Below are 22,041 nucleotides of genomic sequence, written 5' to 3' on the forward strand. Positions count from 1 at the left end.
GACACTGTTCGCTAATATTTTAGTGGTCTGTGAAAGAAGCCCATTATATTCAAGTGGTCAAAATCTAGGGGCAAAGTGCTTCTTTGCTGCCTGTTTGCAATGAACAATGCACATGTGCTTCTCCAGCTTCTGGATTCATTACACGAGAGCCCTGAGCAGGATGAACCCCTCCTGGCCTTCCCAGGACATCTACACAGATAGGTGTGTAGCAGACCACCGTATCTCCTCTACTGAAATTAGACCTGGGATGGAATTAGGCAGCAGATGGCTAAAACCCAACAAGAGATATCTGACTTTTAAAAAAAAATTTTAAAAAAAATTAAACATATCTCAGAGAAAAGCTCTGGAATGGCAAGAAAGACATGCTACTGCAACATAAAGTTTGACATTAGCTTTCTAGTTTTCAAGCACACTATATTATTTGGACCATTCTCTTTTTCATGTCAACGTCTTCAAAAACAAAATTGTAGAGCAAACTTTTACTTAGACTGAAAGTAGATGCAGATTTATAACAATGGCCTTTCTTTATTACCCATTTTGCATACAACCTGTGCTAAGCCTGAGTAGAAAGGAAGTCAGTAGAGAACACCTAATGTAAGTATAACGACTATGCCCACAAAACACTATAGGTGCTTACGCAGACTGAAAAGAACATTTTTTTTTCCTGATACTGTGACTCTCTCCATCTTTTTTCAGCACTACCCAGATACTTAGCTTCTCTCCTTTTCAGAATGATGTGCTCAGAATTCACGATATAAAAGACGGCTGCTTTACACAACACAAAATGCAAGCACTGAGAATGACATTCAGTGCTAAGGAAAGGTGGGGAACTGTTAGTAGGGCCCAAAGCTTTAATTTCATCTCATTTCAGCAGCACGTCTATATTAGCTTTTTTTAATACAGAATGGCCACTCTGCGAGGCTTTACCCTTAATTAAGACTGTGTCAGGGCAAGGGCTGGCTGCTCCCTGGGGCTGGGACGCCAGGAGCAGTGGGGCACCCTGGGGCTGCTGGGCAGGACCTTGCCAGCCAGGTCCCGTCCCACCGCCCAGCCATGCAGGGAGGCAGGCTGGGGAACTGGGGGCAGCCCCTGGCATCAGCCAGCTCCCTGGGGACGGGCCAAGCCGGGCCGGGCCGTGGGTCCGTTGGGTGGGCCCGGCTCGGCGGGGCCCATGGCCGGCAGGGCAGGTCTGTGGGGAGCTGGAGACCAGCACCCTACGGAGTCACTGGGGCAGGGACCAACAGCCCCGGGCTGGGCTGAAATGGGGACCTGGGCCGTGGGCAGGGTCGGGGGAGGCCCCGGGGGTGGCCAGGGCTAGTAAGGGCTGTTAGTGCCCTCAGGGCCCTGCCATACTGATCGCTTTCAGTGCCTGTACACGAACAGATAACTGAGTGGGGTTAGAAGATAGAGCATCTTTCGGTGTCTTAGGGGAGCTGTAAGTTCGCATGCAGCCATTGTAACTCAGAGTGAAAGGCCAATCCATTAATTTGCATACAGATTTAGTTTAAATTGACATTTTCATTTCAACACACTAGGAAAAAATATTAACAGGCAAGACATTTTGGATTAAAGTATTTTGATTAGTTAACTTATTTTTAAAACCCCTTTCCTCCCTTGCATTTGGATGTATTTGAGATTTCCATTATTAGTGGGATATTGAGATAATTAAACATTACTTCCAACTTATGGCAGAATGGAAGCAAGAGGTGACTGGCAAATAATTCATGGTAGAAATAATTTTATGGGTTAGAATGGGTTTGCTGCTTCATTTTCTTCAAGCTCATGTTTGCCTAGAGATAGTGAACACTTAATATATAATGTAGCCTCCCCTTCTTACAACAAATCAGCATTTAGCCTTGAAACCATGAGGGTTTATTTTCTCATCTCTTTCCATCTGCGTGATGTTCATCAAGAGTTTTAAGTCAGCAAAGTTGGCCCACCCAGATTAGCTTGTATTGTAAGATACTGTGCACTACAATGCCATTAACCTCTGTTTTTCTTTGGTTTTTTCAATCTCAGTATTTCACAAAAAATTGAGGTCTAATCCAAATCAATTACAGCCTGTTGAAAAATTATTGGCTTTGACATGACAGAAACTGATGGACATTCATTAAAAGCTTTGGTCCTCGCTCTGGGAAACTACTGCCCATTTTTCCAGATTACACTGTTAGATTGTTTTGTGAAACTTCCCTCTGTGAGGCATCCCCTGTCTGCCTGAACTACTTGTCCTTCTGTTTTTACCATCTTCACCTAACATCAAAACTCTTGTTTCCCAGCTGAAGCTCTCTCTTACATTTCCTTTTGAGAAAACAGTTGCCCTCCAAACATCTATTCCTATATAGAACAATTTATATTTCATTGTTGTTCCCAAGCTTGCCAACGTTTCCAAAGCACCACTGCCTTCTCTGTATAGAGAAAGGTTTGAGTCAGCTCTGTGCTAAAGTACTCTCCTGTAAAGCTTTAGCACTGTGAAATCAAACCCACCCTCAAGAGGCTTCCCTTTCAAAAGACTTCTGAAGCACAATACCAAAGGTGGCAACCTGTAAACACTGACAAGGTGGGATACGCTGAAGTGGGATATACTGGCAGAAAAGGAGGAGCAAATCTGTCCACAGCACCTCCCTTGTAAACTCACATCTTACACATTATGATGTTTTCATTTTTAAATATCAGATCAGGAAGATACAAGGATCTTCTCTAGCTCTCTAGCATTCCCCCCCCTCCCGACACACGCATGCACCCCCTGCCTCCCAGTAACGACCAAAATTATAAAAGGCAGCCTGCGATGCCTGGAAAAGAAGAGTCAGGGCAGAGTTCTTTGCATTATTAAATCTATAGTGGACTTCGTATTTTGTAGAAAGCAACAGGTCATAGAAGAGTTGCATACAGCAATAACAATTCAAGAAAACAAAATACTTTGCAGAAGAACAGTTTAACTTGCAAGGAGAAACTTAAATGTTAATTAACAACTTCTTTCTGTGACCAACAATGCCATCTAGCAAGCCTTCAGAAACAACTCTCTGTACACACTCCTTCTTCCTCTTAATAACTGATGAGGAAGTTAAAAATGACTTATATTAACTTCCTACAGAAGTTTCATTTTCAGAATTCCTCATTTCTGTTTTTCCTGTGAAATCGATTTCTGACATGGCCACACACACATAAACAGGACAAGTACTCCAGCTTTTCCGATCATGTCTCTACTAATTTTCATTAGCTCAATTCAGACTATCTCTCCAGTTCATCAATTTAGTTTGGAACAAATTAAGACATTATCTCTATCTCAATAGCTACAGGATAATTCATTAGATTCATTCTTAGGCCTGGATTCAGCAAAGCACTTTAGTTGTTGCGAATTGAAAATCTATGTAAAAGATTCAAAGCCAGTAAAATCTATAGGATTTAAGCATATGTTTAAAAATAAGTATGTATATGAAGTTTATCTTTTTTGAATGGAGACTTTTTTAAAGTAAGGTTCTTATTACAGAATAATTTATCAATAAAGTCTTAACTAACTCAGTAAGAACAAATATATTCTGTAAATGCATTCAGATAACTAAGGACAATATGCAGCTAACCAATTGGAAAGGCAGTTTCAGTTAATCACTGCCATCCTATTTACAGGATATAAATTATGACAATGGCGATGTTGGGTCTTTAGAGAGATAAGTACATTGACTGCCTACAGGAAAAGGCCTCTGCCCTTGACTTACTAAGGACATTGTGGCAAGAGCAAGATACATGTATGTTCTTCTCAAAGGCATTAACTGGATTGATCTGAAACTTATATGAAGGTGAAAGGCTTATCCTTTGACTCCAGCTACCCACATTCTAAGATATCTTGACTGACCGGCACAACACAGTCATGTCTGGAGGATTCTCCTTATGGAGACTGCAGTGATCTGCCTTAAAGAAAAATAGTCATGACACAAGGATGATAGAAACAGGAGAGAAAAAAACCCAGAAACCTGCATCAAAAGATCTCCAGGCTCTGAAGCAGAGATGGAGGATATGCTATCTGCTGGATGCTTTAATTTTGATAGTCTTTATATGGAAGTTGCCAAGGTGCTAGGCAAAACTATGAGTAAGTTAAAATAAGACCATACACTCCCTGAACTGATAATCATAGTGGCTCTCTATGACCCAGTCTGCAGGAAGGATTCCTATTTCTTTCAGTCCCTACGAAGTACAGCACAAAGTTGTGGTATTCAGAATTGGTCTGTCGGGCAAGACGTCTGTCTGACTGTAAGGTGCTCCAGAATATCTCAGAGAAAAGGTAATAGAAACTCTGTTGCGGTATCGTCTTGGCATTACTAATATAAATCCTAATAGAGAAAAATCAAGCTACATACTTAGTTAAGCAGCAAAGTTGAAGTTGAACTTAGCTGTCAGAGGATTTGTTTTTTAAATTAGAACACGAAACACCTTCTGTTGGCTGGCTGGCCTAAGTGCTTTCTTTCCCCCTTGTAAGGCTTTTTTGCTTAGATTCTTTAGCTGATTCTTTTCACTGCATTAGTCATGCAAGAATCTCTCAGGTCCAGCAGTTTTATCAATGTGTGCCAAGTAGCAAATAGTAGTAAGGCCACAGAGCGAGTACTAGGGATTCAGAGGTGCCCTTTCTTATCCTGCCTTTTTGTGCATCTCATCAGACTAGCTTCTACATAAACAGTTTGTATAGGCATACAAGCTGATAGCCAGTCTGTGACTCGACATGAAAATTATATAGTGTACCCAAAGCAGTATAAAATCCAGAGTGAATTGCATTCAAACACCTCAGCTTTCTTATATTCCTTCACTGTAGAGAAACCAAGTTTCAGAATTGTTTTTTAATGTTCTTCCCTAGTAAGTGAAATCAGACTCATTTTCACATACCTAGCTCTAAAAGCTTCTTTACTTATTTGCTTTCATTTTTAAAGAAAACCATGAATAAAAGAAATAAAGACAATGAAATGCAAAAAAATGGAATCACACTGAGAAAATAATACAATTTGCAAATTAACTTAAAACATGAAAAATAGCCTGACATTGATGTACTGAAAGAATAATTGTAAAAGATAGGCCATTCCCATCTTCCACAAACTTTACTTAATCACATCTCTGTAGATATAGTTTGATTGAGGCATTAATAAATGCCTACTTTACTAGAGTTCATTTATTTTATTTAAGATGTCATGAAAATAGAATTTTCCAGTCATATCTTCTCTAGTCATCTTAAAATGTGTAATGAGAAGGCAGCTAGCACTCTTCTAGTCACGTGCAAATTCAATTAAAATCAAACATTTCTAAAGAGTTTTTCTCGATATACATTTCTCATACATATAACCCAATTCTATGATGAAATATTAAAAAATGTAGAGCTAACTTCATGAATTCATCATGGTAGTTATTTTAGATTTACAATCATTCCCAAACAGATTAGAGTCTCAAATTTGTTTAGCATGGTATTTGCATAATGTTTGTGTCCTGAACATGTACCTGAACTGAATTAATATCTTAGCTCACTCAAATCTGAATCCAGACTTCTCAACACAGATGAACAATTTAATAAATGTATATCCCAAAGAGCAGATAGCATTTGTTAAAGTATTTTTAATTAATTGAGAGTTAACACATATACCTAGTATACTTAAATTATCCTCATCTTAGCAGAGTGAACCTTCTCTAAAATAAATCCCTCCAAATTCAAAACCCCACATTACCAAATATTAGAATGTTGTACAGTAAAATTTATCTTGCATTACAGAAGTATAATTCCATTAATTCTGGTAAAGATTATGAAACAACTGGGAAGATTTTTTTGTTTGTTTAAAATACAACTAATGCTCCTCAGCTAGGAGGAAAAAAAAAGAGAGAATTTAATTAAATACTGGTCATCAATCCTTTCTGTACTTCAGAAGCTCAAATGATACCATCTCATTTCATGAAACCTCTGCTATTTTTCTCTTTTCCAGTGACCTTTGCAGCGACATGTGTAACTGCTAAAGGAGATAGTATCCAAAGTTACCTTTGCCTGAGCTGTACAGCTCTGACATAGCAATAAGAATTTATAAAATCTCTAAAATCACTAGTGCCTTGAAAACCTCTTCCAACACTTAGCAACTTTAAAAGAAATAAGCAAGGGCATCACTGCCTGTAGGTGCTCCCATTATTGGTAAGTTGATGAGATGCATAAAAATACATCTGAGCACCTCACAATCCATAATTAGCGTTATTTTTGCAACATACTAGAAAAGTAAAAAAGTAGTGTCTGTCTTTTTATAGATGGGGAACTGAGGAACCTGGTATAATTGAGACATATGCTTTAATTAGAGAGGCACAGGCACTGTGTGATAGCAAGCCTATCACAGCTTGTCTGCTCCAGAAATACAAAACGCAAGTTTCTGAAGAAATGGGCTCAAAACTTACGATTGCCTAACTCAAAGACAGCATATCTTCTTCTAGACCAGAGGCAAAAGCAGAAGTTGTAACCTATAATTTCTCTTGTTTCCTTCCATCCCTTGCTGCCTGTTTTGCATGATTTTACATACCCATTCTCTGCACCCAAATGTATTTAGGAGAAGGGAGAGGAGAAATCTGATCCCAAATGTCATCCCCGTTTGTCAGAAACTCCTTAACTACCAGGTACCTTACAGGTTTGACTGGGAAGGTTTGATCCACCCTGAGCTTCTCAATGCAGCCTCCAAGGAATCAAAAGTGAAGCCACTTAAGGGCCCATCGTCACAGCCTTCTTTAAGATTACACATCTCCCTGTTTAATATGCTGAGTTATACTCACCTAAGCACCAGCATGGAGCTGTTGACACAGTACTAGGGAGTGATTTATCCTGCAGGCTAATCTCTAACGAAAGCAATAATTGTAAAATCTATAAATACTGTGTGACTATAGACTAACAAGCTATTAATAGTACTATTGGAATTCAGCATTTTAAAAGATATAGTGTCAGTTTGTTAGTTTTACAGGGGGGAAACCAGAAACGTTTTCTGGGAAAAGCAGGAACAATAAACCTTTCAGTAGAAGCCATCCAAAATTATTCAAATAATATTATTTTTATGATATATCAAGTATTTCCACCAGAAATGGAGCAAGGAGGAAGCATAATGTCAGGGAGGTCATGTCTCCATGCTCCTAATAGCAATGAAAGGGTCTTATTTATCTTGAGGTTCCAGTAAGGGATTCATTCCCTTTGTGAAGATACAGTTTTCAGGCAAACCTTGTGATTTACACCTCTGGTTTGAACTCTCCAGCTGACTGCTTACCCAGGATTGAATACATCTAACTCTCCCAGGTAACACTGGGCAGTTTTTTAAGGAAGAAACTTCATGCTCTTGCCCTGTTGAATAAAGGACTACATTAACAGAACATGGGCTCAGAGACAAAGCTGCTCAGGATTATCAGAAGCAGACATCAGACAGGTTGTGCAGCTCACTGTAAGGCACAGCTAACAACATCAAGGCACTCAGCCATCACCCCAAGCCTGAAGCTGAAGCCTGGGGCACTGGAAAAGCAAAGCAGACACCAATCTTGTTCTGCCTTCTTTAGAATACACGAATGAGCAGGTTATAGATTAAAAATGGAGGCAGTACTTTCTTGCTCTGATCGTGGACAGTTTTTGAGGACAATGGGAGAGGAGCTTGGACCTTAGGTATGTTTATCACAGCATATTTGTTCAGTTCTTGCAATATCCTTCCTGCTGAACAGGACCAAAATAAAAACAATATAGGCCATACTCCTATAAACAAATTATTATTGAAATTTAATTATCTTTCAAATATTTTCTTTTAAGTTATTAATACGATTAACCGGCCTTTTGGTCTGGTTATATTAGGGCCATCCTGGTTGCACTGTAACTTGCACAGTATGGTATTACTACAACACTAAATAGTTAGACACTAATTTGGAACGTACAAAATACATGACTTGATAACCTACAATATTATGAAATCTTTTCCTAAGCAGGAATTCAAAAATGTCTCTGGCAGTGTAATATTTATATTGCCACATTTTGTCAAGCATACATAGTAACACATAAGTACTCAATTCAAACAGAAGCATAATCCTTGCAGAAGATCCTACCCTCTATGCTTGTTAATTCTGTTCCTTAAAGCTATTTCTTGATAATAGAGTACACCTTTAGTGACAATCCATGGCTTAAGCCATGTGATTTCAAACTAACGAAGATGTGCAATAACCCTCTCTGTGCTCTGTTGCATAGACCTTGGTTCTGTTGACCCTGTGACAGCACTGATCTCCAGTCAGAGCATGGTGCCTGTCCCACTGCAGTTACACAGACAGATGAACACACACATGCAGATTCTGTGGTGCAGTCATGGTTTGTGGTACTCTTTGAAGAACATTCCCTCATTAAGTTGAACCTCGAAGCCCCAACAGCAAAATTTACAATGTTTGGAACAGTTAAAAATGTTACCCTTCAATTACAGAACATAGGAGTAAGCAGGGTGGAATAGCCAGGGCACTGGGAAAGGCTCACTCTGTTAGAAAATCTATCTTTCCAAAATTAAGAAAACATTTACAAGTAACCAGTATTATGGAGGAGTGTTAATTCCCTACAAATCAAAATGAAAGTGTGAGAAGACAGGGCTTCTTTTGCAGACTCAGAGAAGGATTTGCATGCCAAAAAGTACATCTCTTTCCTGCTTCTGCCTGCAAGCTTTCCTTCAATTACATTCTCACACTGCCGTGGCTGGATTACTACTAGCATTGGCTTATGAACAGACTGAATCTCACAATCATCTGTGATCTATTGCTACAACACCTACAACTTCTAGAACTGGAAAAGACTGAAGAAATTGAAGGCTCTGTTTCCAGTTTAACAATGTTTTTCTGTATGATGCCCAGTGCAATTTTTTGAAAAGCATTAACAAAGTGTTTTTGTCATTGTAGCATTGGATAAAAAACATATCACAGTGTAGGTGAAGATTACTTTTCAAACGTAAGGCAAAGTTTGTCGATAAATATATTATGGCATAATTCCTAATACTGTATTCAGCGTATGTGATCTCTTCTTTCCTAATGAGTTCATTTATGCAGAGGGCTAACATGTTTCTTGGAATTTGTATCTAAAACAATTGTATAGTAGTTCATTTATCTATTCACTTCTTGATAAGAACTGATAAAAGGTTTTAAAATGTTAATTCAGGATGATCAAGTCTGTAATGGAAACTTGTATTTGGTAGTAACAGTAAACCATTTACAGTACTCACATAATGAATTACCTAATTACCAAGTGGAGCACTGGAGTTGAATACAGAATGACTGTGACAGGGTTGACAATACCTAATACCAGGATACACAGTTAAAATAACAGATGCTTGATGGGATTCTTTATGGTCCAGGAAAAACCGAGTGATTCAACGATGCTATCTTCTCCTAAAAGTTTGTGACCAATCCATGAAAAATAACCTCTCAATAAAAGTTTGCCAGAGTGACAAATTCCCCAAATTGCCAAAAGGTGGCTTCACTCAATCATTTCTTTAAATGGCTTATGAAATTCTGCTCCCCATTGTTGTATGGTTAGCAGCATGAGAGAGAATTCCACAGCTACAAATCTCAGCACCTCAGAGCTGGGGAAGTTAAACACTTAAATTCTGGAAGTTTTTCTTCCTCACAATGGGAAGGATAAGTGAAATCTTTGCTTCCTGTTCCTCAGGTCATAGGTATCAAGCTCCAACTGACCACTGGGAAAATTTCAGAGGTCAATTATTCCTCCTGTAATGTTAAGTGCAGGTGTTAGCCCAGAGAAATTTCTCCTGGATGTGCTGGCATCACTTTAGCCTGTAGGACTTCTTACAGCACCACCTTCTCAAACAGCACTTTGATCCTCCCACAGTCAAAGTGAGTCAGTGACACAGAGTTTGTTGCAGCAGGTCCGCTTCCAAGTATGATCCATCAAGAGACACTAAACAGGGTGAGTCATATTAGCTATCTTGATATTGTCACAACCTTTATTAGCTTTAGAGATACCATGAAACAGTGATCTTTAGAATGGAAAAGATGATAGCTGATGAAGTCAAGTCAGGGTTAAAAGCTAGTTATTACTGACAAAGGGCCCATAAGATCAGCTTTTTCCTTCTTTGACAGCGGCTCTCTCCAATAACAGCACAAAGAAAGGACCTGTTTCTGAATGAATGTACATGATTTTTTTTTTCCCTTTCATGTGCTGAGAAGAACTAAAGCTAAGATGCCTCTCTTGAGCAAAGGGTTGGATCAAGTGACCTCTAGAAATCCCTTCCAACATAACATTTTTCTACAACTCTGTGACAGCAGTTCTTTCTGTCCTGCATGTCTCCCCTGCTAACTTATGAAGCTACATAAAGTGACTGCATAGGCTCTGGGCATTGGTCTATACAGCAGCTAGCTCAGAGACAAACACTAACCTGTTAGGTGCTGTTTCAAGGTATTTTCACTCACCTTCTGTGTCATCCACCACCCTTCGCTTTTTGGTGACTGACACAGAAGGAGCCAACCTGGGAAAGGAGAGAAGCTATTGCACAGATACACATATTCCACAACAGCTGTGTTTCCCTTCCCTATAAGACCTAGAACGTAGCTTTGAATTTGGTGGACAGGATAACTTTTTTCAGTCAAGAATGAAATATTAGGTTACAGGAGATAGGTCTATAAAAGTACCAGTTCACTGCTCAGTCAAAAAAATGCAAATCAAATCCCAGAAATCGTTTAATACAATCCTTTATTCACTATATTTGTTATAAAAGAGCTGGATTTCCTCTTAAAAAAAAGACAGATGCTTTGTAACTGCAAACAGGATTTGCTCATTTTCTACTACCTTCCTGAAACCCTGACGCCATTGACACAGGACAGGCTTGCAAATCATTCTATCAATGAAGCAGGTGGATAAGCTTACTTGAGGGAGCTTACTCACCTGCGCAAGGCACAGGAAGTAATGTCCTTACTCTGCTTCTGGTGGAGACTGCCCCATTACCATAGTGACTTCAGCCCTATCACGCCTGAGTTTATGCAAGCTTGAGAGTTGCATAAAACTTTGCCCTGCCCAACCAATGTTCTTTCTGTGAACCTCTCTATGGGTATGCTTCTGCAGACCAGAAGGAAAGGCACAGAGATCTGTTGCAACTTGTCAACGATGCACACAAATCACTACAAAACATAAAATAGAACAAAGGTATTCCAGTGCCTCATGGTGTGCCTCATCACTTAAATGTGTTTCATCTCCAATGACTGAGTGCTAGAAACTATAACCACTTTTACACTTGAGAACTTTGGTGGTCTAGCAAGAAACGTAGCAACTTCAACATTGTATGCAGATATGCGTCTATTTTTTCAGATGTGTTTCACAATGAGAATTCAGCTTTTGCTTGCATAACTTCAAATCCCCAAAGGTATATTTTACCTTTAGCTCCTGCTATGCCTAGGGAAAATTGTTCTGCTTCACATTGTCTCTCTTTCCTTGGAACAGGATAATGTGGATCTTGGTGACCTGATGTTCTCACTCTGCTACCTTCCAACAGCTGGTAGACTAACTATTACAATAATAAAGGCAAGAAATTTAAAGGCAATGGATATCACAGGAGCATCAGGTAGGAATGAATTTAATGCTCAGTGTGGATTTCTGTCCCATTTCCCTCCTGAGTCACAGAACTCAGCACTGTCAATTCCCAGAATGATTTTTGAGAAGAGGGTTCTTATACTGCAAGATCTTGAGTTACTTGAATACAGGAGTTTCTGAGAAGTAAATACTATATTTTTGTTTTATTCTGTTGCAACCAACAGTTTAAAATAATCTGCTCTTAAAAAGACAGCAAGATTATTATTTCTAAAGCCACCGTGATTCAGAATAGCACGAGTTGGCCAAACTGCGTTCATAACACTGGGAATTTGTTTGTACAGCAGACTATTTGTTACAGCTATGGCACAGAGGCAGACTGACCCTCTCTGACAGTCTCCAAGAGCCACTGAGCCAATTCTGCTGGTGCTGGCATATGGACAAAACAGTGATCATCCCAGACTCCTTTCAGCAACCTTTTCAAAATTTGACGATGAAAACAAGAAACTAATGTAAATAAGAGTTCATAGATGACTTCTAAATATTAGCAGGGAGTTGTAGTGCTCCCAGAAAGGAGCTACAAAGAAATAGCTTTTTTTACTACGTTCAGGAGTTTAAAAATAATTATAATTCTCTTGAGAAATATAAGCCACTAATTGTTACACTTTGAATTATATTTAACCATACATCAGTAAATCCCACTGTGTAAAATATTGTCATCTTCTGTCTGTCCTACAAATCTGTACAAGTAATTAGGCTGTTATAAATAGGCTGATACACAGGCTGTTGTATAAAACAGTCATGTATAACACGGTTCAGTGGATATTTTAATACCCTTTGAGAAGTCGGTACACAACAAGAAGCTTCTTGATCCTAAATTGTTCATTATAAGCAGTCAACCAGGTAAAGTTGTCAAAGCTCCACTGCCTCCCAGACATTCCATGGTAATAAAGAAGCTCAAATTCCAGTCAGGTCCAGGTGACTAATTCTGCAAGCAGGTATGGGCATACAAGAAGGCTGCTCCCTTCACTTTCCATTTATGTTTGCTTAAAAACAGCAAAAGAAAACCAACGTTGTTCTTATGATTCACACAGATCCCTACGTGAAGGTTTCTTTAATGTGTGAAGGAAGGCGACTAAAGAAAAGAAAAACTTCCACCAAGAGGAATACCCTTAATCCCGTTTACAATGAAGCCATAGTCTTTGACGTCCCTCCAGAAAACATTGACCAAATTAACTTGTCGATAGCTGTTATGGATTATGACCGGTGAGATACCTGTAGATGTAAAATAACATCATCTATTGGCTTATAAAATCTTGCACAGTAGATTTGCATCCAGAAACAAACTTATCATTTTTTCCCAATAAATGGGAAATTAATGTCATGTTGACTTTCGTAGAAGACTAAAATTTCTTGTATTGCCAGGCAGAACTTCCTTTCTAAATTTTAAAATACAGATTTGCATCCATAACTGACATAACTAAGCTTCATATATGCTTACCAGAACTGAAAACAACTGAACATATAATCAGGCAGTCCACACACTGATGTTCTGTTTGTGCACAATTACGCTAACCCCTTAGACACACACCTCCATTTCTAAAATTGTGGCCTAGAGTTTACTTGTATTTGCAACTAATTACAGAACACAGGCAAAGAACTTTTTACATTCTTCATGCAAAAATAAGAAACAAATGCACACAGACACACAGTGTATGCTATAATGGGGAAAATACTAAATTATTCTGATTGGTGGGAAATGCAAAGAGTAAACCTACATATTTAATAGTTCATTACATTTTTCAGGCAAGAATTAATTCTAAAAATCCATGATTAATGTTTCTAATGAAATATGTAAATGGTATGGTTCTAAAGGTAAAATTTTAAGAAAAAAATATTATGGAACATTTTCACAGTGTAGGTCACAATGAGGTCATTGGAGTATGTCAAGTAGGCAACGATGCAGAAAGTCTAGGTCGTGACCACTGGAACGAAATGCTCTCATACCCTCGGAAACCCATTGCTCACTGGCATCCTCTTGCAGAGGTAAGACTTTTATTTCTTGCTTCCCCATTACTATAATTGTGAAAACTCTTCCATATGGCATAGAAGTTGGATAAAATTTTATGAACAAACCCAAAATCCACATGCATGCACTGAATCCTAGAAAAGGGCTCGGAAACACCGATGTTAAAAGTCAAACATAACATGCAAGTTAAGTCTGCTCCTTTCAGTTTTAGAGGAACAGGAAGTAATTAATGTCTTTAATATATACATGAAAACACCAAACATTTTACACTGGATTAAGAGTTTGGTTTTTTTTTTTTTAAAATAGGATCTGGGTAACTTTCACTGGTAGTTGATATAAAGAAATGGACCTTGTTTACAGAACAACCAAGACCGATTTTTTTTATATATAACAACCTAATCTGATTTCTCCTCTTGTAAGAATATATCATCCATGCCACTAGCACATCTCAAAGGATGCCTAACTGCACTGAAAAAAAATGTTTAAGTGTCTCTGGAGATCTCAGACATTGATAAGAAGCCACACAATCAGAAAAGCTTTTCAAGGTTCCTATGGTTTTTCGTTTTGTTTTGTTTTGTTTTTTGTCTTTAGGGCCCTATTCAGCAGAAATGTTATGCAGGTCTTCTGCGCTTGGATGGCTGCCGAAGAGGCTTCCTCACCCTTTTAACCTATTCAGCAGAAATTTGGCATTCCTGTTGAACTCTTTCTTAGCCATATCCTCAGGGGCTATTCCACAGAGTCCAGTGGGGTAAAGATGTCCTTTTAATCCCTCTGTCTAATCCTCTCCCCAGTACAGGGAATGCTAATCCTGATTCATGAGACACAAAAATTCATCAAAGGCCTAACTAAATTGCTTCCTAAGTGTCACCATGACTTACTTTTATTGTTGTTATCACTGGCTAAAGTCAGGCAGTAATTCCAGTCAAAAGAAACTACTATGTTTATGAACAGCCGCAATGTTACCCCCAATGCTGAAAGACAGGAAACACCACCGTAGTCATATCAAAGCACGAACAATGCTGTAAGCACCTAATATACAGAGGTAGGCAGTTCGCAGCCTCTCTGCGTATACTTCATGCCTCAGAGTGCAGCCATGTTACTAGAATGCAACTGAGGATTTGCCTACTCGGTTGTATGCACTAACCCTAGGCAGTTCCATAAATAATTGTCAGGCAATAGGCTACAAAATGGCAAAAATGCCACAGTCTTGCCCTGTCTCCAAAAGCAATTGCATTTACTGGTGCCTGGGGACCACAGCAGCACAGTTTTAGCAGGGAGACCTTTGCTCACAGGCTCTGTTGCAGTGGGAACGCACCATGCCTCTTCAGAGCATGGGCGCTGCCAACGTGCAAGTATGCTGTGAAGGGAGATCAGCAAAGTGAGGGAGCTCTGCCTATATCTTTGTGCCCTCGGTGACAAACTAGGTACCGGCTGAAATGCCACACTTGAAATGCCTACCTGGGCATTTGGGAGCTGGGTTTAGAAAACATGTCCCAAAGCTCTCAGCTGTAGCCAAGCGTTGATAGGAATGGCTTGACAAAGCACATGAGGAGTAGTGTAATGGTTACTATTGCCCAGAATACGAGAAGTGTCTCTTAGCAGAAGTTGTCAACATCCTTATATCCAACCTGTCTTCCCTCTTTGATAAATTTTATTGCAGCCAGAGCCCACAATTAGGTTTTGACAGCTCTTCCCTTTTTACAGGCATCCTGTTCTTTTCATACATGCCTGGCTAACTTCTTTAGATTTCATTACTGTGGACTGCTTTTCACATCACTGAGCTAAACAGAGACATATTTTTTTCCTTCCCAGGAATCAAGTGGGGGAGGGTGTCCAGCGCATCCAGGCTGTGCAGAGAAATATATACACAGCATATCATTTTGGTTCCTGAATCAGGATTAGACTCAGCGAGAGCTTCTGGAACCTCTGTGGCCACAGCCATAGGACCCTGAATATTTGCTGAATAGGACCCTCAGTCTTCTACTGTGTGAAGAGCTATTGGTTTCAAGTAGCGTAATGTTATCCACTTGTAGCATTAATTCTCCAGCTGACACTATTGCTACTGATAGATTATTTGTATGGTCGTAAGCATTACCCAAATTCAAGTCATAATTTCTGTTCATTAGAATAACCCAGGTTTTACAAGCAACATGATAGCAATGAAAACCAACAAATATGGGAAGCAGCAACAAATATGGTTCTTGTATTTGCAAAAAAGGTGCAGTATTGTGAATGTGATAGCTTTCTAAATCTTTTTTTTTCAAGAATGATTAGACATTTATTTTTTGATTACAAGTTGCATCCTCAGTCTCAGTTGGTGTCTCCTTTAACCTTACACGAAAACAAATATGGTTCTTTGCAGAAATCCGTCAAATCTGAAAAACTGAAAAAAAGTTCTGTTGGGTGAGAACAAGATGCATATGGTATTTGTAATGACAGTATGTTCTTTTAGAAAGAAGATGACCATCTGTATAGCATGGAGGCTGTTAGTCCTCAACCTTTGTAGATGATTTGCCAGTCAATGTTTCTTAGTTGTGTCCATGACACTGCAAAAAGTTGGAAGCATATCACAGGCGGTTATGTTCTATCATACACACATGCATACACATGTGCGTGCATGTGCACACACACCCCCAATGTCATTTTAAAATGCTGTTCCAAATATATAGTGCCTGTGAAGTCCTTCTTTATTATTTGTAGTAGAATTAACAGGGCTATCTTACATGATGGTATATTGTAAATGCTGACAAATTCTGATCATTTAAAAAAAAAATATATCAAAGGACTGAACTCTTTCACATGATGAAATCTATGCCCCAGAACAAGGGCCCCTGGGATAAATTTTTGCCACTTATTTAGCCATGCATGGAGTTCTCTCTTCCTTCAAGCTTTTCTAGAGAGAATTTGATTCAAGTTTTTACATGGGGATTTTTATTTTAAAAATGGAAATGCAAAGTCTGGGTATTTTATACAATCTAGTTGCCTGCTACATATTTACAGATAGGGAGCCCTTGTCTTTATATATAGATCAGATAAGTTTATGTGCACACACATTGCTTCATATCTTGTATGGGTTGAATGCTCACCAAGCATTTTGGGTTTGCAGTTTTGCTGACACAAATATGCATGCACAGATTGAAGAAAATATTTGAAATTTTGATCCAAAATCTGAAAAATTAGTTTTATAACCTATCAATTGAGAATATTCCAGAAAATCAGAATTGCTAATGGGTGAAGCACAGCTTGGCACTTTCAGGAAATCTTGGATCTGTTGTAAATGTGTGCTGCAGCTATAAAGCAGAAGTCCTGTAAGTACAGTGGTTTTCAAAAATCTCATGCCATGCTATGGAGAATACAGCTACCACATACAAGGATACCCCTGGCCAACTAAACAACTCCTCAAAACCTGCCCAAGCAAAATTTCAGATGGGTAACTGGGCATTTCCAGAAGAACCAAAAATACAGGTATAAAGTTGCCCTGGCAAAACTATGTCACTACGCTTTCAACTGAAGCTTTCTATCAGCAGGCCAGTGATACAATACAGTGTTCATATCTGTTCATGCATGATCCTCACTTCAGGCAAAATCCTGCACTCTTTACTTAGGCCCATCTCCCGAGAGTCAACATGTGCATGAGCAAAGAAGGAGGACTTGTTCCTTTAGAGTAGAGTTCTTTGATTTCCTGGGCAAATCACGATACAGGCATCCCTGCCTGGAATGCAGAGCAGGCAGCTGCATGCTTTCCCATTGCAGTGTTAGCAACTGTAGCTTCTGTAAAAAGGAAAACACCTATGCAGCAGGCTCATTTTGGGTCCAGGGAAGAGTGCAGAAGCCTTTCTAAGATTCGTCTAGCAACTCAAAGGGGCATCAACTCAAAAGTAGTATCATTATAATTCCCAGTGTTTTTTATTTTATTACCATACTCAGTTTATTTAATGCTCAAGGGTCTGGCATCAAGAGAATTATTTTGAACACAGTTCTATTTAAAAAAAAAAAAAGAAATCTCTGTTCACTGAGCATTTAAAGTGGAACCAGCACACGTCAAAGGCTTAGGGATGAGGAAGAAAACCTAATTTTTTTATTAAATTCTCCTAATTCTTGCTGACTCATGACTTGCAAACTGTTACTCAGGCTGTGGCATTACTATGTGTTTTTTACAAATATCTGCCTTATCATAGCAGTGCATATATGGAATGATAGCTATTTTCTATATTTGGATACTTCACTCTTCACCTTTATACTTCACTTAACCAATGCTATTCCCTAGACCTGAAATATTTTCATGTTATGGTTCTGGTGGGCCAGTACACTGCTGCTGTCTTTGGACTGTAGTACAATAATACAACAACACATTGGAAGGAACAGAGGATTTACTGCTACAAAATCACCTGGAAACCCAGAGAAAACTATGATCCCAATACTGTTCAGTCTTTCTTTTCTGAACTATGATTCTCAGAGCTTAATTGGTAGAAGGCTCACAAGAATAATTTCAGTCTGCAACCCTCATTTGTTTTCTTATTTCTTGTGAATGCATAATTACACTGTATGACAAGTATCATAATTCTAAAATAGAAAAGGAAATCCCTTAGAAATGCATCTCAGCAAGATTTTAATCCCACTTCACTCATTAACAATGTGCTATTAAACTGTTACTTCTAGTTTTCCATAACAAGCCACCATTTCAGATGTTGTTTTAAGAAAAAGCAGTGAGTGTCAATGGGAAAGCCTTCCAAGCTACTGACACTGAGGCAGAGTATAATGGGCAGTTGTGTGACATTCCCATGCCAAAATACTCTCAAGCACAACCCTTCTGCATTTGAGCGCTAAATATTTCTTTATCTGTTTCCACTGAAATCACAAGATATTGAAAACATTTCTGTTCTCTTTTGTTTTATTTTTCCCTGTAAATAATCCTGGCAGTGGACAAGCACACATGCATCTCAATCCGGGGAAGCAGGGACTACCAGAACAGAAAGCAAAGGTGTAGTATAGACCCAGTGCTCAAACTGTTCCTACCATTCAATGCACACTTCAGCTTTCTATGCCAGCGGATCCATAAAACAGCAAAGCAGTACATACGAGAAACTTGTTATACAGAGATCCAATCTAACTACCAGTAGAGGAACTGCTGGTTCAATCCAAAGTGAGACAACAGCAATGGGCAACACAAAAGACTGAAAAATAAGAGGTTATTGTAGTCCACCCTTCTTGGCTTGAGGGGAGAGTTGTTGCGGGTTTTTTTGGTTGTTTTTGTTCTTTGGTTTTTTGGTTTGGTTTGGTTTCATTTGTGTGTTTTTAAATACCAAACATGATATGTAGCAATATTAACATGAGCACCCAAAGTCAGAGGTACAAGAGACATACTTACATGTTTATCACTTGGCACCGTTAGAGCACTGAGGGGACCTATTTGCCAGTGAAAAAAAATACCTGCAAACTCTCTTTTAGTTTAAAAGTAACAAACAATAAATGGGAAGGGAGAAAGAGGACTGGAAATTTGTTTGAAAAATCTGTTTGATTCAGTTAGAAATCTATCTGCAATTACTTCACTGTTAATGCATTTTGTTTGAACAGAGAGAAGTGAAAAAACATAGACTAGGTGACTCAATCTGAAGTGTCATCAATTAAATGCTTTCTTCGCTTTAGAACAGTGCATTGTCAAATGATTACATCTCAGTATCAAGTGAGAAAACAATGGCTTTCTATCTACAAGGAAAAAAGCATGTAGAGAAAGTAACCCACAATACTGTAGAATTTAATAGAAGCCCTCTGTGCTGGGAAAAATGGCAGCAGGACAGACTTCGTAACAGTGTCACCTTGAATCTTGCTGTAATTAGTGCAAGGCTTTGCTTGCAACCATAATTCTGTTCTGAAGTGACAGCCTTACAGTATGTGAACCAAGCTGTGCAAGGTGTGAATTATCTTGTGAGGGCACTGCACATTCAGGGCTGAGTAGTTTCAAGAGCTGCATTTACAGTTAATTTGTAATACAGTGGGTTGGGCGAGGAACGACAGCTGGAAGTTCTCCAGGGTCCTGCAGTTTTTTCTGAAAGGACCTCCATCTCCTTGAAGGTCCGTAAAGTGCACTAATCCAGACGGCCGTGATGGACACTATTCAGGAAAGGTTTCATCAGGACATACCTCAACTGCTGACCGAACACAGCACACATGGCACAGAGGGGAGGATGACATGAGGACTTGTAAGCATCTGGGCTATTTGTTTGTTTGTTTGTTTGTTTGTTTTGTCTGGGTTTTTTAGTTCCTCCTTCTTTTGCTCAAACGTAGACATTGTAAAACTGGAATGTTTTACTCAGTTGCATGCTGGCCAGCTGTCATTTTTAATACCCATTGCAAAGGTGCGTGAAGAGAGGTGTATCGTTTTGGTATACTTTTGGTTTTAATAACACATGAACTTTGTACTATGCTTTATTATTTCTTGTTCAATAAATAGTCCTGGTATCTCTATGTTTCATGTCTAATTTTGGAGACTAGAGCCATACCAGTATCAAGGCTCTCTCAATTAGGTGGGCATTTTGTTTGTGTAGTAGAAATAATGCATGATTCCTTTCGCAGTGATGGTTTGAGGGACAAAAATTTCTTAATTTTATAATATGTATTACAATCTTCTAAACACAGGTAAAAATGTACTGTGATTTATTTATATAAATCTAGTCTGAACAAATAAGTTTTGATCTTAATAAAAACTCTGTAAGAAATTGTGCAATTGTAATTTATTGGTATTTTGTATTTAATATATTAAAGTTCAATTCATTATTCAGAAAGTCAGCAAACACTTCAGAAATGTTTTAACTCAATTCTTCTCCATAGATGTTGTGTTTTGACAAAATAAATGAAACCAGAGAAACAAAGCTGTTAACATGACAGTTACTTTACAGCACTCAAACATAATTTGGGGGTTTGGATACTGAAACCTCCTCATGTTTCGTCCCATGGCCACAATCATCATTGCAGAAAGATTTTTAGACATATCAAACATGAATCCCATATATACTTAATATTAAGAAGAAACTCAAGAAGCTACTTGCTTCAGTCAAGAAGCTTCTACCAAGTGGCAGTGTGTTAAATTACCAAAATTAGTATTTAGCATGGCAGGCTAGCAAAATTAGCAGTCCTCCTGTCAACACCTGACATGTAGCTCAGGGAAATTCCCAGGGGTCCCCTGGCAGAGCCCAGAAACAAATGGAAAAGAGAACACAGATGTATCTGGTATGACCATACAAACTGCACCTAAAAAGATGATACTCTTGTCTTTTTTTCTTGTCTTTTTTCACACCAACTGAAATTACATACCCGTCAGCAAGGGTTCTACATGTGCATGACATCTAATTAAGTAAGAGTTTCTCTGTCTCTTTAGGGATAAGCTAGTCTCTTCTCATTTGGAAGATCTAGCCTACTTGCACATACCACATTCATAAAGGGCCACTGACATACAAAATGTGGCACAAAACAATAATTTCACGCAACTAAGAAAGCATTTAATATAGTTCTGTTCTCTTCTCGGGAGTATTTAATATCACAGACGCTTGGAAAAGAAATGAGAACACGCCTGTAGTTTTGAAGTTGATATTATCCTTAATAATGGTAACACCTTTAGGCCCTACGTAGACTCCCGTTTTTCTGCATTGCATACAGGTACCTGCAAAGGAAATGGTGCTCCAGACAGCTGGCATGCTAGGATAACTAGAGGGATGGAAGATTAACGAAGGACACATGTATAGGCATTTTGTGCCTGGCAATGAATGTAGTGCTAATTATCCCTCTCTGTCCTGTAAGCCACTATAAACTAAACTACACTACAGCAGAGGAGGTGTATGAACTTCAAAATTGTTTTTAATGTCTTTCAAAAATATTGTTTTGCATGTTTCTATTTCTTTGTTAAAAAGCAAGCAAGAGCCTTTTCCTCTGTCAAAACAGGCCCACACATCTCTCCTTTTAAGACACTTTTCCAGCAAAATCATCCTTTAAGCCTTTATATGCAGCCTACAGACTTGAAAGAAAACTCCATTAAGACTGGGACAGCTGCAAGACTGATTGCAACAGCCTGTTAATGAACTGAAAGTGAGAAGCCAAAGGTTGAGAATCCTCACTGAAAAAGCCTAATCAATAGCAAATAAGACATCCCACATAACATTAAACCTGAGAAGCCTAGTGATCCTGCACAGCTAATACCCAGGGAGATGAAAATCAAGGGAGATACCTTGTTAATAACAAGCTTTACTAGCAGCTGACTATGACTTTCCACAGGGGGAATGCCTAGTGAGGACACAAAACAAATTCTAAAAAGCACCTAAAGTGACGGAACAGGAGTGCGAGTGCAGAGTGATGTCCCTGGAGAGCCGAAGACACGGGCTGTTAGAGTAAGAAATCAGTAACTCAGAAAGTAGCAGAGACGCAGAACAGGGTCGAGTCTCTGCATCTAAAGACGTGATCAAGTTGACAAACATCGTGACTC

The 22,041-nt window shown here is 38.9% G+C and overlaps 1 protein-coding gene across 10 annotated transcripts in view; it reads left to right on the plus strand.

The window, feature by feature from the left end:
- SYT9 (synaptotagmin 9) overlaps positions 1-20,297 on the plus strand; it is a 70,297-nt gene extending 50,000 nt beyond the window's left edge. The window contains exons 4-9 of one of the 10 annotated variants that reach the window (XR_012042889.1): positions 11,453-11,573; positions 12,634-12,805; positions 13,456-13,585; positions 14,160-14,316; positions 15,381-18,549; positions 19,641-20,297. Coding sequence is in view for 7 of the 10 variants with exons in the window: in XM_072863624.1 (XP_072719725.1) it covers positions 11,453-11,573; positions 12,634-12,805; positions 13,456-13,585; positions 14,160-14,267 (531 nt within the window). In the remaining 3 variants the exon portion in view is untranslated. Of the gene's footprint in view, positions 1-11,452; positions 11,574-12,633; positions 12,806-13,455; positions 13,586-14,159; positions 14,317-15,380 lie in introns of those variants that run through there. The other 9 variants (XM_072863628.1, XM_072863624.1, XM_072863625.1 and 6 more) reach the window with 9 other exon arrangements.
- The last annotated feature ends 1,744 nt before the right edge of the window (positions 20,298-22,041 follow it).

Source organism: Ciconia boyciana, chromosome 6, assembly GCF_034638445.1.
Source record: "Ciconia boyciana chromosome 6, ASM3463844v1, whole genome shotgun sequence".
Classification (NCBI taxonomy): Eukaryota; Metazoa; Chordata; class Aves; order Ciconiiformes; family Ciconiidae; genus Ciconia; species Ciconia boyciana.